At 34.6% G+C, this 27,496-nt stretch overlaps 1 protein-coding gene across 1 annotated transcript in view; it reads right to left on the bottom strand.

Moving 5' to 3' along the window:
• The window catches only part of Ccdc7 (coiled-coil domain containing 7), a 262,433-nt gene that overhangs the window by 19,389 nt on the left and 215,548 nt on the right, over positions 1-27,496 (bottom strand). Inside the window, exons 32-35 of the mRNA XM_063254066.1 lie at positions 19,281-19,364; positions 16,601-16,681; positions 14,829-14,912; positions 13,318-13,401 (exon numbers count right to left, since the gene is read on the bottom strand). Coding sequence (XP_063110136.1) covers positions 13,318-13,401; positions 14,829-14,912; positions 16,601-16,681; positions 19,281-19,364 — 333 coding nt within the window. The remainder of the gene's footprint in view (positions 1-13,317; positions 13,402-14,828; positions 14,913-16,600; positions 16,682-19,280; positions 19,365-27,496) is intronic.

Below are 27,496 nucleotides of genomic sequence, written 5' to 3'. Positions count from 1 at the left end.
TGCTTCTCTCTCAATTTTATTGAAGAATTTGAGGAGTGTCGGTATTAAATCTTTGAATTTGTTGAGGAATGCCACCGCGAATCCATGTAGACCTGGGCTTTTCTTTGCTGGTAAGGTTTTAATTACATTTTCAAATTCATTAATCAAAATTAGATTATTCAGTTTTACATCTTCTTGACTCAGTTTGGTAATTCATGTTTCTAGGAATCTGCCAATGTTATCTGTGTTATCAAGCCTGTGAGAGTAGAGGTTTTTGAAATAAGTATTAATGATCTTCTGTATTTTCAGAGAGTCTGTAGTGATTTCACTCTTTTCATTCTTTATTGCATGAGTTTTCTTTCCTTTTTAAAAATAAAGTTGGCTAAGGGCTTAACAATTTTATTTATTCCTTCAAAGAACCATCTCTTTGATTCATTGTATTGTTTTCTTAGTCTCTATTGCATTGACTTCTACTCTGATCTTTATAATTTCCTCCTTTCTTTTGGCTTTGAGTTTGACCTGCTCTTCTTTTTCTAGATGTTTGAGGTGTAGCATCAGGTTGTTTATCTCTGTTCATTCTGTTTCCTGATGTTGGAATTCACCACAATAAATTTTCCTCTGAGCACTGCTTTCATTGCATCCCACAATTTCCAGTGAATTGTATTTGTATATTCATCTGCTTGTAGATATTGTTTAACTTCTTCTTTAATTTCCTCTGTGATATACTGATTGCTCAGGAGTACGTTATCAATTTCCATGTGTTTGTGGGATTTTTGCAGTTTCTTCTGTCATGAATTTCTAGTTTCATGGTGCTATGATCCGATAACATGCATGGAATAATTTCAATTCTTTTGAATTTACTTCAGCATGTTCTGTGGCTAGTATATGGTCTATTTTAGAGAATGTCCATGTGCTGCTGAGAAGAATGTATATTCTGATGTTTTTGGGTCAAACACTCTGTATACCTCCACCAAATCCATTTGTTTACAACTGTGATTCAGTTCTGTTATTTCCTTGCTGATTTTCTGTCTAGTTGATCTGTAGCTTTGTGCCAATAGCATGGTAAGGTCTCTTGTCATAATTGTGTTATTGTTTATGTGATTTCTCATTTCTGTTAATATTTGTTTTGTATACTTGGGTGCTCCCAAATTTGGTGCATAGATATTTAAGATTGTTATCTCTTCCTCTTGGAGTTTTCCCCTAACTAGTATATAGTGACCTGCTTTATCTCTTTGGATCATTCTTGGTTTGAAGTTCACATTGTCTGCAAACAGAATAGCTACTCCTGCTTTTTTGGGGCGGAGATTTCTGTTGCATGAAGTATTGCTTTCCATCCTTTGACTTTCAGTCTATGAGTTTCATTTTGGGTTGTATGGGTTTCTTGTATACAGCATATGGTTGGATGTTGTTTCTTGATCCATTCTGCCAGTCTGTTTAATTGGTGAATTGAGGCCATTTACATTAATGGCTATAAATGATATAAACTGGTTCATTTTTGACATGTTACCTTTCTGTTGTTGATTCTTGATCTTTCCAGTCCTTATAATTATTTGCCTTGCTTAGTGGTTTCTTCCTATGTCTATCTGGAATGTCTTTCAGTATTCTTTGCAGGATTGGTTTGGTGGTCATGAAGTTCTTTAAGTGTTCTTTGTCCTGAAAGTATCTTGTTTCTCCATCCATTTTGAGGGACAGTTTTGCAGGTTACATTAGTCTGGGTTGTGTAGGGAGCCGAGTGACAGCCCATTGCTGCCTCCCTGCCTCTCTCTCCTATGGGCACTGCGTCTGCCTACATTAATCATAATCCTCTCCTGCTTATGTCACGTATCCGGATGTAACGGTGACCCTGTTGTATTCATCCCTTAACCTCTTCCTGTGCTTAGCCTATAAAAGATGTAATCACTTTCGGAATAAACGAAGGCTTGATCGGATTATCTTGACTTGCCTCTATCTCTCTTTGTCTCCCCTATGTCTTTTATTTAATCCCCCTTCCTCCTTCAGGAGTTCTCCATGGATTGATCTGCAGGCCGGATCAGGGTTGGAAGTCATTTTCCTTTAGGATCTGAAATATTTCACACCATGCTCTTCTTGAATTCATTTTTTTGTGTTGAGATGTCTGCTGTGATTCTGATAGGCTTTTCTTTATAGGTGATCTGTCTTTTCTAACAGCTTTAAATAGTCTGTTTTTATGTTGAATTTCTGGGATGTTGATTATTATATGTCTGAGTGCAGTTTCATTTGGTTATGGCTATTTGGAGTTTTATATGCTTCACTGATCTGTATGTCAGTTCTCATTCTCATGTTTGAGAAATTTTCAGTTATTATTTCTCTAAATAGCCTTTTGATGTCATTTGTGTTGTTACTTTCTTTTTCATTTATATCTATTAGTCTTACGTTGTTCTTCTTTGCATCATCTTGCAGAAGTTCAATTGTTATTTCCTGATTCTTTGGGTTTTTTTTTTTTTTGTTCTTTTTTATGTCTTTTTGAGACAGGGTCTCGCTATGCAGTTCAGCCTTGCTTTGAGTTCACTTTGTAGCCCTGGCTGGTCTTGAACTTGCAACAATCCTCCTGCCTCAGCCTCCCCATAATCTAGTGCCCACATAAATTATGTTATTTCTATCTACTGTTCCTATGAAGATGAGTGTCCAGGAGTGGGTCCTTGGAATTTTTTTAGTATTCTTACTGGGGGATAGGTGTTTGGTTGGAGGCTGTTTATGTCTCTTGTGCTGGGATTACAGGTGTGAGGCACCACATCTGGTGATTCCTTGTTATTTTAAAAAGTTTGTTCACTAGCTGCAATCTTGTCTTCAAGGTCTGAAAGTCTATCTTTCATTGAGGTGATTTTGCCAATTTTCAATGGAATTTTTGATTTCCTGTATATCTGTTTGAAAACAGCTTCATGCATTATTTGTTTCTTATATTGTTTATTCAAGGTTTCCATCATTTTGCATTGTTCCTCTAATTTTTTTAACCCTTTTTTAGATGTGTTCAGCATTTCTTTCATTGCATTTATCATTCTTTTACCTGGGAGATTATTTTTGGCCTGAGTTCTTTTATTGCTTCCTGGAGTTGTTTCTTTACTTCAGTTGCTATAATTTCAGATATTTCAGGTGCATGGTTTATATTTTATGCTATGTACATGTCTCCTAGGCTTGCTTGGGATGGGCTGGAGGTTTGACATTGCAGTTTACTCTTTTTATTTGTTATTTTCCTATATTTCTGGGCTCTAAGAGATGTTCCAACGCTTCCCCATGCCCTAGAAATCACCTCTTGTACTTTCAGCTCACGAGGCAGGATGCAGGCAGCTGTCCATCACACAGCGGTCACTGGGTATGGCCCAGGTAGGCTCACAGGCACCTTCAGTGTGGCCTCAGGTGATTTGAGAGGCTGGGCAGTGTCTTACCAGCTCAGAGCGATGTTCCAAAGCTTCCCCGTGCACTGGAAATCACCTCATGTATGAGTCTGAATGCAAGCAGCTGTCTGTGCCTGGGGGTCACTGGGCATAGCCCAGTTAGGCCTGCAGGGACCTCCAGTGTAGCCTCAGGTGATGTGGAGTCTGGGTGATATTTTACCCACTCAGAGTGATGTTCCAAAGCTTCCCTGTGTGCTGGAAATCACTTCATGCAGGAGTCTGAATGCTGGCCACTGTCTAAATGACTGGCCCTTCGTTTTCAATATTTTTTTGATTCTTTTTCCAAAATATTTATTTTTATGGAAATGTTCATTTGTTTTCATCTTCCTTATAGATATCTGTATTCTTTTGGATATCACTGAGCTTTTTAAAATTATTGTTTTGAATTCTTTGTCATTTTATTTACCTTAATAGCTTTGGTATCCATTAGTAGAGAATTATGAACTTTAAAAGGTGTATTATTTCCTTGTTTTGTTTATGTTTCTTGTGTCTCTAATTTAATATTCATGAAAATCTGTTGGGATGGATATTTCTCCAACTTTTATGTGGGAGCCTTCTTAATAAGCAACCTTCTGTTGTTGTACAAGTTTGAGTTTGATTCCAACTTGATTTCATGTTTTCTGGTGCTTCTTTGGCTGTGGAATCTGATCCAACATGAACCTGAGAGACCAATTTTCTATGCAAATCTTTCATGATTTGTGGCATTCATCTCCAGGATTATCTATCAACATGTGATCTACTCTTTCAGAAGGTGCAATCTGATAAAAATATGGTAGTAATTGATACCTTACCTCCCTTAGAGGTGTAGTGCCCACATAGATTATGTTACTTCTATCTACTGTTCCTATGGAGATGAGTGTCCAGGAGTGGGTCCTTGGAATTTTTTCTTTAATATTCTTACTTGGGGATAGGTGTTTGGTTGGAGGCTTTAATATTCCTGTTCTTTAAGGTGAAGTATTTGCCAGCATTCAAGCAGGACTATACTGTGGCTTGAGCGAGGTGAAATCCTTCATAGAATGGATCTGAGACAGCACCAGAATACCTACCCAACATGCTCAACTTGCCATTCTTGAGCCTTACCCTTCAAGGAAAAAGCACATAAAGAAATAGTGACAGTGGGGCTGGCAATATAGTTCAGCAGCATGGTACCTGCCTGGCAAATGCAAGTTTGTTAGTTTGATCTCCATTACAAAAAAAAAAAAAAAGAGAGAAAGAAATGTCAGAAATCAAACATTACCATGAGTAATACCATCAATAGCCACATGGAAGGGAAAATGTAGATTAAAATAAAAAGTTAAAAATAGTTAAAATCAGTGCACGCCAGGAAGAGAAACCAAAGAAAAAAAATTAATGATCTAGCCTCCCTGGTAAGCAGTGGGCCTCTGAGGACAGCCTGAGTTGATAGGAACTAAGGTACATAAAGCAACTAACTGCTTTTATTGTTTGGCTGATTATGTTCACCTGGGGCTAGCGGTCTGAGAATTTCTTGGGAAGATGACAGTATGCAATATAGCAAATATGGGGGACTTCCTTCTACCTTGTTTTTGAAGACCAATACTGTTTTCACTGTTTTGATTTGTTCAGATTAATTGTTTTGCTTTACTCAGTATTCTGTTTTGATTCATTTTATTGTTTTGTTTTTGGTTTCATTTTGCTAAATCTAGTGGAATAGACAACTATTGTGAAGATAGCAAGATATACTATGATAGCTATTATTGTTTTCCTGGTATCTTGCTCTGAAGTTCATATCAATTTTGCTACATTGTCTTGATTGGCTTTGTTCTGTTTTACTTTGTTGTATCTTACTATCTTGAAAATAAAAAAAAATAGTTAAAATCGAAAGCAATGAAAGGAATAAAAAGGATGAAGAGAGCAATAGAAAAGTAAAAATGTATTCTGTAAGTATCAACATAGAAAACAAAGTAAAATAAAAATAGAAAATGACAAGACATGGAAGCAAAATGCAGCCCCAAATGCCCAGCCCACCCAAGACAAGTCCAGAGCACAGACACAGAGGAAATTGGAAGTCAACCACTGAAATTCACTGAAATGGTAGCAGCAGAAGCGAAAAAAAAAAATGGAAGTGGCAAAAGATAAATAACTATTAAGGTACAAAAAGAAATGATGATCAAAATGAAATACATTAAAACAGACACATATAAAACAAAATTGAGGAGGTCAAAATGATGGAAACCATGAATGCCCAACACAGAAAAGAAATGGAATCAATGAAACAGATCCAAACAGAAATCCAGGAGATTAAAAATTCCATTGAAAGTATACTAACAGATTGAATAAAGTGAGGATACATTATCAGATCTAGAAGACATGATTGTGACTGGCAACCAAGAAAAGAAAGAAATCTTAAAAATAACAAAAGAACATGAGAACTCAATCTAACAGCTACAAGATGAAGCAAAGAAGAACAGCATAAGATTAAATGGAATCAGTAAGAAAGCTGGAGAGCACAAAAGACTTAAACAAAGCTCTTCACAGAAATAGTGGCAGAAAACTTCCTAAACATGGATAAAGAATTTGACATATGAATAAATGAAACATATTGAACTCCAAAAAGCCAAAACTAAAATAAATTTACACCAAGGCACATAATTATCAAGTTCCAGAAGCTCAACATAAGAACAAAATATTAAAATCAGATAGAGAACAAAAATCAAGTTTAAAGGAAAGCCTGTCAGAATCACAGCAGACCTCTCAACGCAAACTCTCAGATCATGGAGCATGTGGAGTGAGGTACTTCAAGCCCTTAGAAAACAATCTTCAACTCAAGATTGACGTGCCCCACAGGACTGTCTTTCAAAATCAATGTAGAAATAAGATCCTCACATGACAAAGAACAATTGAAGAAATTTATGACCAACATGAGCCCTGCAAAATTTTCTGAAGGAAGTATTAGAGAGAGATAATAAAGATCACAAACACAAGAACATAAAGCACAAAGAAGCTGTCAGGCAGGGCAAGCAGTTAAACAGGGAAGAAAGCCAGGAAACCAAAACAGAAAATAATATGAAAAAGATAAACCAATACATAACAGTTATAACTATCAATGTAAATGGTCTCAACTCACCAATTAAAAGACACAAACTGGTAGAATGGATCAAGAAACAAGATCCAACAGTATACTGCATTAAAGAAACATATTTAACCCAAAAAGAAATTCATAGACTAAAAGTCAAAGGGTGGAAAACAATTCTCCATGCCACAAAACCCCAGAAAAAACAGTAGCAATTATTCTTTTAGCAGACAATGTAAACTTTAAGCCAAAACTAATGAAAAGAGACAAAGATGATCACTACATACTTGTTAAAGGAAAACTCCAAGAAGAGATAATAATTATAATTACATATGCACCAAACACTGGTGCACTCAACTACACAAAACAACTATTAACACACATGAAAACCTAAATAAGCACTAACAAAATTGTAATGGGAGACATTAATTTACCATTCTCACAAATAGATAGATCAACTAAACAAAAAATTCAATAAAAATATACCAGAATTAAACAAAGAATCTGAGCAAATGATCTTGGTAGATATTCACAGAAACCACCCCTCAAACACTACGATACACATTCTCAGCAGCACATAGGACATTCTCCAAAATAGACCACACATTAACCCAGAAAATATGCTTAAGTAAATATAAAGGAATTGAAGTCATCCCATATATACTATCTGACCATAGTGCAATGAAACTGAAAATCAGTGACAAAGAAATTACAAAAAACAACATAAACACAAGGGCAAACAACATCCTTTGGAACAACCAGTGGGTCTCAGGGGAAAGTAAGACAAAATTAAACAGTGTGAACAATTAAATGATAATGCTGAAACAACATCAAAAACTTATGGGACACAATGAAAACAGTCCTATGAGGGAAATTTATACTGATGAAGTCTAACATCAGGAAAATGGAATGAGCTCAAATAAATAACAATGCTGAACCTCAAACTTCTAGAAAAAGAAAAAAAATCAAGCCCAAAACTAGTATAAGGGAGGAAATCATTAAGAGGAGAAATTATTGCAATTGAAACTAAGAAATCAATGAAAGAATCAACAAATTGAAAAGTTGGTTCTTTACCATTTGATGAAGAATATAAAGAAAATACAGAATACATGAGCAGATTCAAATACATTACCAGGAAATTTAAAAACTCTGGAAAGATGGCAAATCTGCTTGAAAGAAACTAAGGATAGATTATCCAAACTGGAGGACAGTTGTGCAATGTGGGATTATGAAAGGAAAAACTTTTTAAAAATAACAAGGAAACAAGCAGTAACAATACAAAGGCTAGAAGATGACAAGAGGATCTATAACTTAAGAATAAAGAATGTAAATAAAGAAGCAGGGGTATAAACAAAGGAACTATGAAGACTATTCACATAAATAAGGAAAACTTCCCAAACATAGAAAAAGTAAATGATATTCCGATATATGAGGGATGTAAAACTCCAGCCACCTACAACCAAAACAGAGTTACACCCAGGCATATAATAATCAAGATTCCAGAAATTCAATATAAGAACAGAATATTAAAAGCTGTTAGAGACAAGAAACAAAAAACCTATAAAGGAAGGCCCTTCAGAATAATGGCAGACTTCTCCGACACAAACCAGCAAGTCAAGAAGAGCCTGGAGTGAAATATTCCAAGCCCTGAAAGAAAATAATCTCCAACCCAGATTGATATACCTTGATAAACTATCTCTAGAAATTAATGGAGAAACAAGATGCTTCCAAGACAAAGAGTAACTTGGGAAATTTGCAACCACTAATCCAATTCTACAGAGAATACTGCAGGGCATTCTAGAGAGAGAGAAAAGTACTAGGATTCCAGGAACAGTGGCAGAGAGGCCTCAATGAATGGAGCAGGAAACAGAATGAAGAAGATAAGCAGGCAACTGATGGCAAAAAAAGAGCATAACAGAAATGAGGCAGAGAAGGTTGGTTATAATCTCTAATATGGGGATGGCCTTGATACACTAAATTAAAAAAAAAAAGAACCACATGTGGAGTAGATCAGGAAGTAGGGTCCGCTGAGATCCTATTTATAGGAAATGTAATTAATATGAAAAAGAGAACATGGACGGAAAATCAAATATGAGAAAACAATGCTCTATGTGGCAGAGAACCAGAGAGTAATAGGGGCAATTAGACCAGTATTTGTGGATAGATTGGAAAGATAGGATTTAATAGGTAAAGGAATACAATTAGATCAAGTCCAGGAGAGAGAAGTTTCGGAACCACTTAGGTAAATAGCAGGTTGCCCTCCCCCACAATTTAAAACCAAGGGTCTTAGTGAGACCCAAAAATGCAGAGTGTACCCTGGGGAAGTGAAAGGGGAGGAAGAGTCTTAAAAAAGATGGAAGAAAATATTGTTAATAGTATATCAGGATTTAAAACCCACATTACTTGCACCACTCTGCTTAGATTTTATTCTATCCCAGTTTGTCTACTTGCATTAGATTTGAGGGCACAGACAGCTATTCCCAAAATATCAGGATATATAGTACAGTAATCATCTTTAATTTCCTATTAACTTAATCTGGAGCCCTGTATGATTTATACTGTTTTATCATGACTCATCTTAGCTAAATCTGGTTTGTTTGATTGCTGTTTGGTATCAACAGATTTTATTCCAAACTGACATGTTTGATAGTATCAAGTCTGAGAGTATAGTCAACTTCACTGAAAATGACAAGACTCACTATGGTACACATTCTGGTTTGATTACTGCCTGTTTTTGAAGTTTTATACTATATACAAAGTTGTGTTTTTATTAATACTGTTATGTACTGATATATTCAATTATACTATGTCTGATGATATAGCCAGTTCTATTGAAGATAACAAGAGACCACAAAGGAACTATGGTAGAACTCCTTGTACAATGGTCTTATATGTCTTTTTGGTTTCATGTGTTTACAGGAATATGTTTTGCTTTGTCTTGCTTTGTTTTGTTTCTCCCTCTAATATAGAAAGGATAGAAATACATGTGAGGACTCATGCATGTATAGAATCTATAAACAGTTTATGAAAACTGATCTTATGACACATGATGAAATGAACAGATACTCTGAAGAAAAAGAGACACTAAAGTACCCAGTGCTGATCCTGAAGTATCATAATATGAAACCCAGCAATAGTATTATGATTTAGAGTGATATTAGCCTTCTTGGGTTTGTTCAATCTACACATAATTGAAGATATGGATAACTGCATAGATGTTTAAGTGTATAGGCTTGATAACCTTATTTCTAAGTTTTTGTCGGATAGTTGAACAGAACTGGTTGCAGCGTCACTGTTTGAATTCCCACTTTATATGCTCTACTTTAGTATATTGAATAACTATTTGTAAGAGAACAATCTGTAATCATCAACTAGTGATTTCTTACTGTTTACTTTTTTCTTTGAAAGTATGTATTTCTACTCATTTTCTGCTTTGTTTAGTCTTTAATTAAATTTTAAACAAAGTAAAGTTGGTTCTTTGAAAGAATCAACAAATTGATAAACCATTAGCCAATCTCATCAAAAAGAGGGAAAAAATGCAAATTCAAGCAATTAGGAATGAAAATGGGATAATCACAATGGATCCTTCAAAAATCAAGAAGATTATCAATACCTACAATGAGGACCTATATCCTAGATGGAAAACACAGAAGAAATGGACAGATTTCTAGACACAACTGAATTACCAAAACTAAAATTAAGAAAGCATAAAAATTTTAATAATCTGATATCAATGAAATTTGAAATGTAATAAAAAACTACCAACAAAGAAAAGCCTAGGCTATGACAAATTCACTGTTAAATTCTACAAGAAATTTAGAGAATACTTACTGCAACTAATGTGGAAACTTTTTTAAGGAAATTGAAGGGAAGCAACACTTTCAAAAATCATTTCTGGAAATAAGTATTACCCTATTTCCAAAACTGGACAAGGACTCAACCAAAAATGAAAACTACAATCCAGTCCTCACCAATGAACATAGATGCAAAAATCCTCAATAAGATCCTGACAAAGAGAATGCATTACATCATCAAGAGGATTATACATTATGACCAAGTAGGATTCATCCTAGGTATTGTTCAACATACAAAAATCAATAAATGTAACACATGATTTTAACAGAACCAAAGACAAAAAATATACAAGCATCTCAATTGATGCATAAAAAGCATTTGACAAGGTCCAACATAAATTCACGACAAAAACCCTACATAAAATTGGAATAGACGTTCTTTATCTCAATCTGATAAAAGCCATCTACAACAAACCAATAGTCAACATCATACTAAATGAAAAAAAATTGAAAGCTTTCACTCTAAAATCAGGAACAAGGTAAGGATGTCCATTATCACATCTCCTATTCAATAGATTCTGTAAACATTAGCCAGGAAAATTAGATAAGAGCAAAAAATAAAAGGAATAAGGATATGAAGGGGATAAGTTAAATTATTATTTGCAGATGACATGGTATTCTACATAGAAGACCTCAAAAACTCAATGAAAAGACTTATAGATTTAATAACCAAATTCAGTAGTATAGCTGGATACAAAGTCAACACTCAAAAATCAATAGCCTTCCTGTTCACAAGCAACAAACTTACAGACAGAGAAATTAGGGAAACCACACCCTTTACAATAGCATCAAAAAAAGAGAAATACTCAGGAATCACTTCAAGAAAGGATGCAAAAGATCTATATATTGAAAATTACAGACTCTGAAAAAGCAGATTGAAGATGGTATCATAAAATGGCAAGATATTCCTTTGAACATGAGACTTTTGGAGGATATTCTAGATTCAAAGCTAACATTCTCTGAAGATTTATTTTGTTGTGATCTCAAACTTCATCATTTTCAAATGATAGTTGTGTTCAATGTAAAAGTCTTGCTTGAATTTTTTCTTTCAATGCTTTGAACATGCCATTCATTGACTTTTGAAAGCCATAGTTCACAGTTTACTGGCCTTCCTTTTATTTTTTGTCTTTTAGGTATTTAGATTTATTCCTTTTTAAAATAGCTTGTCTTTGCTAATATTCTATATTTGATCAGGTATATTTTTTGGTGGGGGAGGGTACCAGAGATCGAACTTGTGCTTGCCAAGCAGGCACTTACGCTGCTGAACTAAATTCCTGGCTCCTGATCAGATATGTTTTGTGAACTTAATTATGTCTCCCCATAAATCATATTTTGTAGTTGTAATTTCCATGGTAAGTATGTTGGGCTAAAAAGTCATTAAGGGAAATCTGGCCAGGGTGGAACTTGGGCAGCTTATTCTTCTGCCCTCTTGGTAAGCTCCCCTGATGTGGGCCAGGAGAAGAACCAGTGCTCCCAAGATCTGGCCATGGTGGGACTTAGGCAGCTTATTTGCCCACCCTCTTGGTAAGCACCCCCAGTGTAGGCTAGGAGGAGAACCAGCAGCTCCTGTGAACCTACCAGTGTGCGAGCTGAGAATCAAACAACCTCCCCCATCCCGTAGCTACTGGGGCTAGAGGTCTCAGCATCTCTTGGAAGGATGACCATATACAGTATAGCAAATATGGAGGATTTCCTTCTATCTTGTTTGAAGGCAAAGGTTGTTTTCACTGTTTTGTTTTGCTCTATTCACTACTCTTTTTAAATTGGTTTTACAGTGTTCTGTTTTTTTTTTTTTTTTTTTTTGTCTTTTTCATTTTTATCGGTACCGGGGATCGAACTCACAACTCCTGCTTGCAAGGCAGGCACTTATGCCGCTGAGCTAAATCCTCAGCCCCTTAGTATTCTGTTTTTGGTTTGATTTCACTATACCTAACTGACTGGACAACTACTGTGAAGATAACGAGATATACCACAGTACCTATTACTACCATCCCAGTATCTTGCTGTGAAGTTCTGTACCAATGTCACTGCATTCCTGATTGGCTTTGTTCTGTCTTGTGCTGTTGTATTTTTACTACTTTCAAAATAAAATTTTATAAAAAAAGCCATTAAGGAAATGATTAATAACAAGTGAAGGTGGGGGGTCCTTACCTCCTGATAGTGCCAGTATCCTTAAAATAAAAGGGGGAAATGCTGAAAGGTCCCTCGTGGCTGTGCATTCTCATTCTTCCTATCCCTCTCAGTCCCCCTTCCTTCCTTCCTTTTCCGTGTACATGTGTGTGTTATGTGTGTGTTCCCTGCTCAGCTTCCTACAAAAAAGAGGCCACGTGAGAAGGCAGCCACACATAGACAGAGTTAGAGGACACCCCACAGATTAACATGATGGCCCTTTCATTATGGACTTCTAGCCTTTGAACAGTGAAAAAATAAATTTCTGTTGTTTAAAGACACCTGGTATGGCATGTATTGAACAGCCAATACAGATACTCTTTCATATAATTTGTTTAAACATGGTTTCCTCATTATTTGAGCATGCTTATGGGATGCTTTGTAATTTTGGGCTATAAAAATTAATGGATCATATTTATTGTTATTTTGATATCAACAAAAGTCCTGGATATTTTAGATAACACCATTAGGTAAATACAGATACTAATACATTAAACCTCTCAAGGGCTGGTTTGTTTGGGTGATTATGTGACCATTTTATTATAGCCTGTCCTCCCAAGGCAACGAGAATCCACTAGTACTGCTCCTCCAAGACCACAGCCTTGAGGATGCACACTGTCACCTCTGGATGACAGCAGCCTTGCTTTTTCTTTTCCTTCCTTTTATTCTTCCTTCCTCTTGCCCTAATTGAATGGATGAGTTCTAAAACTAGTGATATCTATGTTTCATTGATAATAAACACCGTAATTCTATTAATTATAGGAAAAAATTTATAAAGCTTTTATAGGTACAGCTCTCAAAAAGGATCCATGTTTAATTTAATTACAGAGAAACTAAACATCAATAGTGAAGTTTAAAAAATCCTTGTTCTTACCTGGATGACTCTCTACTTGTAGCCTGACTGGCCCCTTTATTATACGTCTTGAAATAGAAATTTTCATGGGTACTATACCAGGATCTATAAAAATGAAACAGATTTTTAAAACACTTTGAAAGATAAACTCTAACATACATCTGTTTCTCTTTGTGTTGGCATTGTGTGTGTGTGTGTGTGTGTGTGTGTGTGTATGTGTGTGTGTGTGTGTGTGTGTATGTGTGTGTGTGTGTATAGTAACAACCCAGTTATATTGTTAGGGAGGCAAAACTTTTTTCAAAGGTCTGGGCTATAGAATCATTAACTCTTAGAATTGGAAGCAGTTTTAGCAATCATATCTCCTTTTATTGGGGTACAGAGAAGTTTAATGATTTGAACAAAGCCTTGTGTCCAGGTAATGATAACACTGTTGCAGAAATCAATATCTCAGATTTCATTAACCAGTGCTTTTCTCATAAAATGACTACTTTTGACACAAATTAAAATCATTTCAGACAGTTGATAATGAGAATATAATTTTTGAGTTTACATTAAAAGTGTAATCATAGGCAAACACTTAGTGACTTGGAACATAATTTTATTCACAGATCAACTTGTGTAAACCATAGGCTTTATAGTTCCAGAAAGTTAAATTTTAGATTATATAATTACAAATTAAATGACAACAGTGATAGAAAAGAATAATAGTGATCTAGTAAACTACAAAAAGATGCCCTCCCTAGATCACTGAGGTATAGGATTCATAGCTGGAAAACAGTAGATTTGCATTAGTATCAACACTGGGACAGGCAGGATCCCCTTGGGGTTAGGTTTTTATGTGATTTGAACTTTTTGACCTATTGCAGCAATACTCACCCTTTTTTAACACCAGGATTCAGTTTTATGGAAGACAGTTTTTTCATGGACCGACTGGAGGGTGAGCAGCGGGTTGCAAATTAGATTTCTACAAGAAGAGTACAGCCTTGATCCTTCCCATGTACAGATTTGGTGTTAGTAAATTTGGTGTTTGGTGAGGGCCTATTTTTTGGTTCATGATATGGGGTCTTTTACTTGTGTCCTCTCAAGGAGGCAGGGTTGAGGCAGGGCTCTGGAGCCCCTTCTGAGACTACCAGCCTAAAATCCCAAGCTCTCGCCTTCAAAATGAACTCAGACAGAAGTTCCTAACTGTAGTATTTCTATGATCAAACAGAATGGTGTCTAATGCTATTATTCAGGAAATAAAGACCATAGTGTTACCTGTAAAAATGCTGCACCATTGAAGGACTCTAGTGTAGGACAGATGTGACAAACATCAATGGAACCAACAAGAAGGAATCAATCATCAGTGGAATAATTTACAGTTACAGTGAACTGTCTTAATGAATCTATAACTAATAAGATCCAGCTAATGTTCTATTGATAAGATATGCAAGAAACAATTTATGAGAGGAAATTCAAAAGACTTTTGCTCTTCATTCTTATTCCTTGGAGAAGATAAAATAATATTAATGTTGAAAAATAACTGTTCTTACCAAGGTGACTCTTCGGTCGTATCTTCATTCTATCAAACTTTATACCCCCTCTCAACACATCTGTCAAGGGTTCTATATCAGTTTCTAAGGATAGAAGACAGATCTCAGAATACTGCCTAAGACAACCATTAATGTGCTTTGGTTACATTAAAAATATTTCTATCTCTGTTGATATCCTCAACTGGATAAGACATTTTCATTGTAATTGTCTTTTTTGTTTTTTTCCCTCACATTGCTTTATTGGTGCACACTGGTTATAAAGACTAATAGGACTCAGTGTGGCAGAAACACACATCTCATACTTTAATCATTTTCACTGCTCCTTACAATCCTCTTGCCTCAGTGTTTATGCAGGATTCAATGCTTATCATATATTTTAATCAAATCTACCCATTCTGATCAGCCATTATACTTCTCCCCTTATTTCCTTCTTGTTTGATCTGCCTTTTATTGTTAAGAGTGGTTTCCTTTCATTTGAAAAGTACATGTATAATAAGTTCTTTGATGTCTGTGTCACCCTTGTCCAATACTGCTTGGGACACTCACAAGCAGCTTTTGTGGCATGACTTTTTTCTTAGGTTACATTTTTAGTTTCTTTGCATATTAACAATACTTGCTAGGAACTTAGAATTTTAAAGGGATTATTACAGCATCTCTAACTGATTTCCCCATCCTCTATCTGAAGCCTGCCATGGTTGTCTCCATATTTATTTATTTAATGATGGGCCTGCTGTATTGTTCTGAAGCATTCAGCAAAAAGCTTCTACTGCTGTTCTGCCAACGGTGAAGCCTTAGGTACTTCTGGGTGGCCGTGGTGTTAGCAGGCTGCCCTTGAGGGTCTTTCTCCTTTCCTTCTTGGAATCACCTCAAAGACAAAAGATAATGTGTCTAATCCTGTCACTGCAAGATGAAAAGTAGGAGTATAATCTTTGAAAGAACTACTGGACATGAAGGGTTACAAATTTGCCTGGCATTTTCATCAAGTACAGAATTCTTATAAAAGAGTTAAGTCTGGACTTTCCATGGACTCTCAATCCCTCCTTCCATGTGCCTCTCTCTCATTGTGATGATTCTGTGATACTGTGACAAGGCCAGAAGACACTTCCACAGTTCAGCCAGATTGGGCTGAGTTGATATTTTCATTTCCAAAACATGTAAGATAAATTTTTTTCATCTATAATATTTTTAGTCTCAGATATTTTGTTATTTTTAAAATGCTTTTTGGTTTCCTAAGACAGATCTTGCTATGTAGTGTGCACTGGCCTTGAACTCACTATGTAGCCCAGGCTATCCTCGAACGCATAGCTATCCTCCTGCCTCAGCCTCCCTAGTGCTGGAATTACAGACATGTGGCACCATACCCAGCTCAGATATTTTGTTATAGCAACACAAACAGACAGATTCTAATAATTTAATTATCTGTTACTTTTGTGTTCTCTCATTTATCAGCTAGACTCTCTGCTTTTGCAAACTCAATATAACTTTCTACAAAAACAGAGTACTGAAAATACTGCACATATAACACACAAGGTTGGTAGCTGTTAACAGACAAGGTGACCAGACCATTACATTTTAATTCATAACTTTATAAATAAATGGGCTTTAAAACTAATGTTTTACTGATAGTATACTAGACCCTAATTATAGGAGTATATTAATGAAGTTTACCTATGTAATACTAATATATAGGTATTGTTATCATTGAAGATCAATATTTAATCTAACTCCAGAAATATATGGAACATGAGATTTGAATAAATTCTTATTCTCACCAGGATAACTCTTCAACTGTGTCATTGGCTCTTTCCTTACATTTTTTCCAAAAATACCTGGGAAGCGTTCTGTTCCAGTCTCTATAGAACCAAAACAGATTTCACAGTACTTTATAAGGTAAATATTACCACATGTATATGTGCTATACTATATTAAATTGTCATTGTTATTATAGAAAACAGCTTAAAACAATGTCTGCATTTCAGAATCACAAAGTCTTGGAACCAAAAGATCTATTAGCAACCACATAAACTTATATTGAGGCTTACAAAATATAACTTAAAGACAATAAGTGAAGATAATGTAAAAATGATGTACAACCTAGCATATAGTTTGTCAGTGCTTTTTGATACAATGTAATCTCTTGCACAAACTGAAGTCAAAGTACTATTTCTATAACTTTCAAGCATATGCTACCAGCATGCTCACTCTGGGTATACACCTAATCTTTTTTGTGTAGGTCAGTTTTCAGATCATGGTCCCCAGAGCCACAGAGCTACATGAAGTGGAAATTCTGTGATCAGTCCAGGAATATTTTATGTCTTTTATAATATTATGGAATTAAAGTTCTAGTATGGATCAGTGGAGTACAAGAATAAGATGTTTTGTAGACTATGAAAAAGTATTTCTGAGCTCCTTTTAGGTTATAGACTCCATACCTGGAGAAAATTAAGCAGACAGATTTACAATAGGACCAGCATTGAGACTGGATTTCCTTTGATTTGAATTTTTATGTGATTTGAAATTTTTCTGGATTTAGAAACTATTGAAAAGGTGTTACTGACAGGGAAAAATACATGAAAGCTACTAAAATTGAATTCATTTTTGAAAAAGAGACAATTATGACAGGTGACTAAGGTGAACTTATGGAATAAAGTTTCTGTGTGTGATGGCTGGTTATCAGAGATTATATTACTGGAGACCTATACACCAGAAGGTGGAAGTTTAGCTTTGAAAAAATGCTTGAGTTCATGTATGAAAGTTATAGACTACAATGTAGTATCTGCGGCTCAGATGTACCAATACTAAAATGAAAACTAAGTACAGAGGTATCATTACCATTAGAAAAGCCTTTTAATTTGATATAATTAATTCTTGCTTTTTGTTTTCTGAGCTATTATGGATCTATTAGGACTCAGTTCCTGTGTGCATATCTTAAACTATTTCTCCTATGATTTCTACTAGTAGTTTCCAAGTTTCAAGACTCACCTCATGATCTTTGATCAATTTTGAGGTGAATTTTTCAAGCTACAATCATCTAGAAGCAGGTATTCAGATTTTTAGCACCATTTATTGAGGGTCTTTTTTCATCAATGTAAATTTTTGGTACTTTTGTCAAGTATCAGTTAGCTCGAAGTGTGTGAATGTATTTCTCAGTTCTCTATTGTATTCATTGGTGTAAGAGTCTGTCTTTATATCAAGATTTTAAAAAATTATTTCTCTGTAATGTATTTTGAAATCAGGTATCCCAGTGTCTGTAGCATTGTTCTTTTTGGTCAGGATTTTCCTGGCTACTGTGATACTTTGTGCTTTTATATGCACTTTATGATTTTTTCTAGGTCTATAAAGAATATCATTATATAGAATTTCAATATAAATCACATTGAATCTGTAGGTTAATCTTGGGTAGCATGACTGTCTTAACAATATGAATTTTGACAATCCATGAGCATGGGAAGTCTTTTTTAATTTTGGGGCATCGTCTTTAATTTTTTTTGATAGTCTGTAATTTTCATTGTTGATATCTTTTAATATAACAAAAGGTTACTCAGAGACTTCTGAGTAATCCATTATCTATGACTCTCACACATATTCTTTCATTATTTGCTTTTTTTCTAGGCATGAGTTACACTTTATTCTTTCCTTGAATGACTCAAAACTGCACATTTAAAATAACATATTGAAATAAAGAGAGACGTTGATTTATTCATCTTGTTCCTTTAAGACCATAGGTTTTGATTATGCACACTGTCCCCTTTGAGAGAGAGAGAGACAGAGAGACAGAGAGACAGAGAGAGACAGAGAGTATGTGTTTTACTGCATCACACAAGCACTCAAGGGCTCTGCCACTGAGCTACAGTTTCCAACCCAATTGGTTATAGTTGGATTCTTTTCAGTGACTGCTTTCCTTATTTTTCTATTAAAGTGTTGGCTTCTTTTGGCAAAAAGTGTAACTAACACTGTTATTCTAGATCTAAATTCAGCTGTACAGTCATTAGACTAAATAACCCAACTGAATAGCTGAAATATTGTAAATCACTCAATACTGTCATTAAATAGAGGAAATGAGTAACCAATAGAATAACTTTTACACTTCTCTTTTTATCACATTTATCATTTAGATTTTGTTTTTTTAAAAATTTCAAGAAAATTTTCTATCACAGCAAGAAATGTACAAATGAGTAGAGAAGCACCTGAGACAGTCGCGTTAATCATATATTTAGGTCACAATAACACTGAAGTTTTAAAGATTATGACTTAAATGGATGAGTTCTAAAGTTACTGATAGATAAACAATGTTTCATTGATAGTAAGTAAATATTAGATTTCTGGTAATTATAGGAAGGAAGTTGTGAAGACTATGAAGTACAGATGTCAACAAGAATCTGTATTTAATGTAACTATAAAGAAGCTAAATTAACACCAGTAGTGAAGTTTAAAAAATATCCTCGTTCTTACCTGGTTTATTCTCTAATTGTGGCTTGACTGTCTCCTTTGTTACACCTCTTACCTTAGCACTGGTTGAATGTTTTATGTTAGGAGCTATAAAGATAAAACAGATTTTTAAGATACCTTGAGAGATAAACTCTAAGATTCATCTGTCTCTGTGTTGGGGTTGTGTGTACGTATGCAGCATACGTGTGCATGGGTAGTGGTAACCTAATTAGAATTTATTGTTAGGAAAGCAGAATTTTTTTCTGAAAGTCTGATTATATAAACACAAACCCTTTGGCACTGACAGCATTGTTAACAATCACTGATGTGTCACTTTATTGAGGCTTAAAGAAGTTTAATGATTTGAATGAAGTGCAGATCAAGTAATGACAAAACTGATGTAGAAATTGCCATCTAACATTTCATAAGCAGAACTTTTCCCATACAAAGCTACCTTTTATATAAAATAAAATTATTCTAGATGGTGAATGATGAGAATGTAATTTTTCAAATTAACATTAAAAGCACAGTCATAAGGTATGGATATATTTAGGAAGTTGAAACAATTTTATTCACAGGTAAATTTTAAACCATGGTCTTTTAAAATTTTTTTTAAATTTTTTTAAAACCATGGTCTTTGTAGACACAGAGAGTGAACCTGTAGAAGAATGTTTTTCTCCTTTAGATTACATAACTATAAGAAAAAGCAGCAAGAGTATTAGAAGAGCATCTTATGGACTTAATAGCAATTGCTATCTTGGGTTTACTAAGAATACAGACTTGATAGCTGGAAATAAGTCAATTTTTACTGGGCCAACATTAGATTGGATCTCTTTCTATGTGGCTATTCATATGATTTAACCTTTTTGCTTAAAGTTAACACTAAGGTAATGACAGAAATAATTAGATGTAGAGAGACTAAACAGAAATTATACACAGAAATTAAAATAGAACTGCTAATGTTACAGTTTTGTGTTGCTGCAGGATATTCTGATAATTATTCAAAACTTGTACTGTCAGTCTTATGCTTCTTTGTATATTTTGGGGAAGATGCACTAGCCAGTTCCCACATTTAATATATAAAATATATTAATACAAAAAATATAAAATAATTTAATATATTATATAAATTACTATATTAAATTTAAAATATATTAATATTTAATATTAAATATATTTAAGTATATTAAATATAAATGTTTTATAAAATCAAAGTTAACAAAGAATTCATATTATCTTGGTCAGTCATTGGGCCTTAAATTTGGTGAAATTTGATTTTAGTTGAGCATGTGATTCTACTTGGAAACTTGTGGTGATCAGACATCTTTATTAAAGTGTTAAGTTTTGGTTTGGACAAATTGCTGATTTCATGAATAGATTTTAAGGCTGCACAATGACCAAATATACCAACAGTGTATAAAAGTGGAGACTGGTTAGTGCATCTTCCCCAAAATATACAAAGATGCATGAGTGGCAGAACAAGTTTTAAATAATTATCAAAATATCTATCACAGCACAAAATTGTGACTTGAGCAGACCTATTTTAATTTCTTTGTGTAATTCCTATTTGATTTCTCTACATCTAATTGGTAAAATTTCGATTCAAAAAAGTTTTTCAGATAAGCAAGAATGTAATGAGAAGAGTGAGGACAGGGTTAAGCACTAAGAATCCTGCAAAGGTATGTGCTGGAGATATTTATAATCTTACAAAAGTTACAATTTTCCTACTTCACATTTTTAAATTTAAGATAAAAAAGATACAGAAAAGAAAAATTAAAAAACCAACACAGACAAACAAACAATAAAACAAATACAGTAACAGTATAGGTTTACAAAACAAGAGAAGAGAAATTTGAAAATGGCTGTAATATTGTATATTGTTACCTTTAAGAGGGTTGCTTAGATTAACAGATACAGACATGTACATTTGATCTGAACATGAGTATTAACTGTTTTTTCCAATAACTAATAGTTATTAATATAGTCAGTTTAGTTATCATATATATATATATATATATATATATATATACACACACACACACACACACAAATTTCTTTTTCCTTTCCTCTTTTCCTTTATTCTAATTACTTTTCCTCTTTAAGTAGTTCCTTGCTCTTACACAGTATTCACTGTATATTTTGAAACAACTTAATTTTTCAGTTTCTTATGCTAGCGAGACAATATGAATATGGTATTTACACATGTGAGTTATGTATTTCACTTATGAGTATATGAGTATAGTCTCAAGTCGTGTCCATTTGCTTATACAAGTCTTGAAGCAATTTTTCTTTTTAGCTGACTAGCACTCCATTGTATAAAAATGCCAAAAATATCTCTTTTTATCATTTCTTGATGGTTGGGCACTTGGGCTATTTCCAAGATTTAGCTATTACAAATTATGCTGCTATAAACATGGGGGACATATATCACTGTGGACATATATCAATGTTTCAGTTATTCTGGGAAAATGTCCAGAATCAGTATAGCATGGAATCTCGAATCCTAGCTTTTTGAGGAATCTCCACACTGATTTCCATAGTGGTTGCACCAGTCTACACTCCCACCAACAGTGAAAGTTCCTTTTTCCTCACAGCCCCCCTGCAGCATTTGTTGTTAGTTGATTTCTTTCTTTCTTTTTTTTTTTTTTTTCCGGTACCAGGAATCGAACTCACAACTGCCTGCTTGCAAGGCAGGTGCTTATGCCACTAAGCTAAATCCTCAGCCCTGTTAGTTGATTTTTTTTTTTTTTTTTGTCTTTTTCCTTTTTATCGGTACCAGGGATCGAACTCACGATTCCCTTGCTTGCAAGGCAAGCACTTATGCCGCTGAGCTAAATCCCCAGCCCCTGTTAATTGATTTCTTGATTTTGGCCATCATTTCTGGGGTGAGATGGAATCTCAGTGTTGTTTTAATTTGCATTTCCTGAATGAACATTGAACATTTTTTCATATATTTATTTGCCATTTGTATTTCTTCATCTGAGAAGCATATATTCTTTTTGGATTGAGTCCTTGAATTTTGGGGTCCTGATTTTTTAAAATTCTTTATAAGTTCTAGACAGAAGTCCTTTGTCTGAGGGACAATTGGCTTATATATTTTCCCAATTCATAGGTCTTCTTTTCACTCTGTTGGAGATTTCCTTTGGCATGTGAAAACTTTAATAAGTTTGTTGATTCTGGAAAGTGTTTCCCACAAAATTTGATTTTTGTTCATGAAATTTCTGCCTAGTCTATGTCGTCAAGATTTCTACCTACTTTGTCTTCCAGTAGATTTATTGTTTCTCTTTTAATATTTAGATCTTTGATCCACTTTGACTTTAGTTTGGTGCATCGTGATAGACATGGGCCTGGTTTTAGTTTTTGGTATATGGAGAGCTAGTTTGTCCAGCTCTACTTATTGAAGAGGCTATCTTTCTTCCAGGAAACATGTTTGGCCCCTTTGTTGAAGATAAGGAGGCTGACTGTGTTTGTAGTTGTGGCTGCATCCTCCAACCTATTCAATTGATCCTCAGGTCTGTTTTGTATTTTTGTCAGTACCATGCTGATTTTATGTCAGTAGCTTTGTAGTATAATTTCAAGTCTGGTTTTTGATGCTGCCTGCCTTATTTTTGTTGCCCAGTATTGCCTTTGCTATTCTAGATTTTTCTGGTTCCAGGTGAATTTTAGGGATGCTTTCTCTAGATCTGGAAGGTATACAAATTATTTAATTTCTTCTGTGACCCATTGGTTGTTTAGGAGAGTGTTATTTAGTTTCCTTGTGTTTATGAGGATTCTTGTGGGTTTTTTAATTAATTTCCAATTTTATTGTGCTATGGTTAATATGCATGGACTTATTTCAATTTCTTTGCATTTTCTTAAGCATGTTCTGTGCATTATTATATGATCTATTTTAGAGAATTACCTATATATGTAGCTGAGAAGGATATGTTATCTGATGTTGTTTGGTGGAACACTCTCTACACATCTACTAGGTCCACTTTTTCATAAGTTTGATTTAGTTCTGTTATTTCTTGAATGACATTTTGTTTGGTTGATCTGTCTGTTTGTGACAATAGAGTGTTAAGGTCCCCTGTTACAACTGTGTTAATTGTTTTGTTTGGTTTTTCATGTCTATTAAAATTTGTCTTACATAGTTGAGTGCTTCCATATTTGGTACATATATATTTATGATTGCAATCTCTTCCTCCTGAACTTTTCCAAGTATGTAGTGACTCTTTTTTTTTATCTCTTTTGGTCATTCTTGGTTTGAAATTCACTTTGTCTGCAAACAAAATAGCTAGTCTTGCTTTTTTCTGGATTCCTGTTGCATGGAGTCTGGTTTTCCATCCTTTTACTTTTAGTCTATGAATTTCCTTTTGAGTTAAAATGTGTTTCTTATACATAGCGTATTGTTAGATTTTGCTTATTAATTAAAATCTGCCAGTCTGTGTCTTTTTATTGGTGAGGTGAGACCATTTACATTGATGGATATAACTGATAAGTGCTGACTTATCACTGACATATTATCTTCTGTTGTTGGTTTCCTGTTATTCTGTTTAACTGTTTGCCCTGCTTAGTGGTTTCCTTTTGTTGTTATTCTTGGGATTGTAGTTATTTTTGTCTTTCTCTATAGTGTCTTTCAGTACTCTTTGTAGCATTGGTTTCATGACCATGAATTTCTTCAGTTGTTCTTTGTCATGTAAATATCTTATTTTTCCATCTATTTTCAAATGTAGTTTTCACGATACATCAATCTAGGTTGAAAGTTGTTATCTCTCAGGACCTGAGATACTTCCCTCCAAGCTCTTCTTGACTTGAAGGTTTGTGTTGAGAAGCCTGCTGTGATTCTGATAGGCTTTCTTTCATAGAAACAACTCCATGAAGTTATAGAGGAAATCAAGTGAGAAATAATCTCTCAGGTAAAAAATGAAATGACATAACATTGTGAAATAAATGCCGCGTGTATCTAAAGAAGATCTAAATAAAAAAAAAAACTTAAGAAAGAAAATGACAGAAATCTTGAATGAACAGTATAAGACAGAATGATCTGTTTTTTTTTTTTTTTTTTTTTTTTTTTGGTCTGGCAGCCTTTAGTATTCTGTTCTTATGCTGAATTTCTGACATCCTAACTATTATATGTCTGGGTGAAGATTTATTTTGGTTATGGTTAATTGGGGTTCAGTATGCCTCACTTATCTGCATATCACATTCTCTTCCCATGTTTTGAAAATTTCCTGGTATTATTTCTGCAAATAGTCCTTGCAGGTCATTTGTGTTGACCCTTGCTTTCTCAGTGACACCTATCAATCTTATATTGTTTCTCTTTGCATCATCTTGCAGCTATTGAATTGTTCACTGGTTCCTTATTATTTTTAAGAGATCTTTTCTTTTATGGCCATAATCTTCCATCTTGTCTTTAAGGTCTGAGAGTCTATTTTCAGTTCCATTCAAGTGGGTTTGCCAGCTTTCAGTGGAATTTGTAATTTCTTGAATATATCTTTGAATTCTAATTCTGTTTTACATTGTTCATTCAAGTTTTCCTCATTTTCTTATGTTCTTCTATTTTTTCATTTAGATCTCCTTTAGATCCACACAGCATTTATTTCATAATGTCTTTCATTTCATTTTTTACCTGAGAGATTATTTCTGACTTGACTTCCTCTATAACTTCATGGAGTTGTTTTCTTTACTATCTTTGCTATTATTTCAGAAATTTCAATGTGCAATTTCCAGTGTCTTCCATTTCAGGTCTTTAGGGTTTGTTCTCAGTGGGCTGGAGGACTGAGACTGCCTCCTGTTATTTCATTTTGTCATTTTCCTCTGGAAAAAGTGACTAGTCAGGCATCGTCCTGATGGACTGTAATGGCGTACTGCACTGGGCAGAGATTCAATCCTCTGATATCCCTCTGGCTAGGCAGGGTGTACCTCTGACCTAAGGTGCCAGTTCCTTGTGCTCTGTGGCCTGGGAGGCTGGTTGGGTGCTCCCTGATGTACTTCACTGTGTTGTTTTGGGATGCTGGGCTGGGTGGAGATTGGATCCTCCTGCTGCTAGCAGAGACAGACTCGAGGAGTGTGTTGCTGGGCTTAGAACCTGGTTAAATAGAGCTGAGAACCTCTGGCCCACAGGTGGCTAGTAGGGATGCACCTGCAGTGTGTCACCAGAGCTTAGCACCTGGCTGGGCAGAGTTCAGGGCCTCTCTGACTCAAGCAGCTAGGCAACACCAGGACCTTGCATCTAGCTGTAAGGGCTTCTGGAGCACACAGCTAGTCTTAGCATGTTCCTGGCATATTGTTCCAGGGCCTTGCTCCTGGACAGGGAGTTTAGAATCTCCAGGACCTGCCTAGCTGGGCTGCACCACTGAACTATGGGATTGGGGCCTTGTGCTTGGGCAGAGTTCCAATTCTCCAAGACTCATCATAGATCCCTAATGGGAGGCTCTGGGGCTTTGAGGCTGGCTGGGCATTCCACTGATGAATTGCACTGGGTTCCTGGCCTGGGCAGAGTTAGATCTTCTGTGCAGCTAGAGAGCATGCACCTCTGGAGTGGGGCAACAGGGTCTTATGCCTGGCTGGGTGGAGTTCAGGACCTCCTGGACCCAGGCGGCTAGATGAAGCACCACCTCAAGTGTCCTCCTTACATTTTATGACTGCTTTATTTCTCCTTTTGATCTTAAATTTCTTAGATTTCATTAACCTACTTTAAAAATATGTACTATATAACTTGCTGTTTTAAAGTGTCTTATTTCAATAATTTTTAATATATCTATAAAGTTTTTAAATCATCCATCCACAGTCATTTTTATCATCTACTTGATATTTAGACTAATTTCAGTGAAATAAAAAATTACTCCTATATATTCCTTTTTTTCTAATTTTTCAGGATATATATATATACAATATTGCTAAAATCATGTCATATTTCTTTATGTAACTTTATGCCTTCTCAAAAGGTAAAGAGAAAGGCAAGTGTAAATTTAGTGTTGATTATAAGTGAGTTATTATTTATAATTTCTAATTTTTAAAATACTATTTTTTTTGGATCTAAGTTATTGTCCATTGCAGTTTCCTTACTGTATAGTACGTCATTGCTCCTAACCATCACTTTGGTGCTACTGTCAAATTAATTACACATGTATACAACATGGATCCAGTAATACAACTATATATATGTTGCACTATGAAATTTCATTTTTGATCAATTAAAAGAAAAAACAGAATATTAATTTGTACAGTTTTCTGCAATACCAAAATTAACTTACATATCCTTATGAATGTATGGATTCAAGTAACTATGATGATACTTTGATTATTAGAGAACTTTTAACATTTCTTTAAAATTTTTTTATTAGAATTTTTTACAATATATAATCTTTACATTCTTTTTTGGTACTTGGTACATATGTAATATTATCCTGATCACTTTTAACCCCCTTCCTTCCTTATCTTTCTGATCTCCTTCACTATTAAATGTTTCTTGTAAAGTGAACTGACAGGAACAAATTCTCTACATTTTTATTTATTTTGGGTTTTCCTTACATGAATTCCACTTTTAAAGCTAGTTTTCCTGCATATAAGATTCATAGTTGACTGCTCTCTTATGCAGCACCTCGAATATGCCATCTATTACTTTGCGGTCTCTACAGTTTCTGATGCTATGTCACCTGTTATGCTTGCCAGAATTTTCTTTTATTTGGTTAGTAGCTTTTCTCTGGATGCTTTCAGGTTTCTTTTTTGTCATTCAATATTTTACTCTCTTGGTCAGATTGTGAATTTCAAGGCGGCATACTACTTGGATTTAACATAGCTATGATAAGCATCAAACAATTTTGAAATATTTCAGCCAAATATTTTTCTTCAATATTTTTTTCTGATTCTTTTTTCTTTCCTGCTGGTATTTCATTTAAGTTTACAGATCTGTGTCTTCTTCCTATTAAAGTCTACTTTTGAATCTTTCCAGTGAATTTTCTTATTACCAACTGCAGAGTCTCATTTTTAAAGAAAAATATTCCTTGTTGATATTGTTCAAAATATTGGCATCATATTTTCCTTTCATATTAAAGCATACATTTCATTAATTTTCATAAATATTTTCTATTTGGAGTAACTACTAGAGTTCAACTATTTTTTTTTTGTCTTTTTCCTTTTTATCGGTACCAGGGATTGAACTCACCACTGCCTGCTTACAAGCAGACACTTACGCCGCTGAGCTAAATCCCCAGCCCCGAGTTCAACTATTTATAAAGGGAATTCTTGAAGATATT

Source organism: Cavia porcellus, unplaced genomic scaffold (assembly GCF_034190915.1).
Source record: "Cavia porcellus strain 051 isolate PalLab524CR breed Dunkin Hartley unplaced genomic scaffold, mCavPor4.1 scaffold_7, whole genome shotgun sequence".
NCBI lineage: Eukaryota > Metazoa > Chordata > Mammalia > Rodentia > Caviidae > Cavia > Cavia porcellus.
This window is presented reverse-complemented; position numbering and strand designations above follow the sequence as displayed.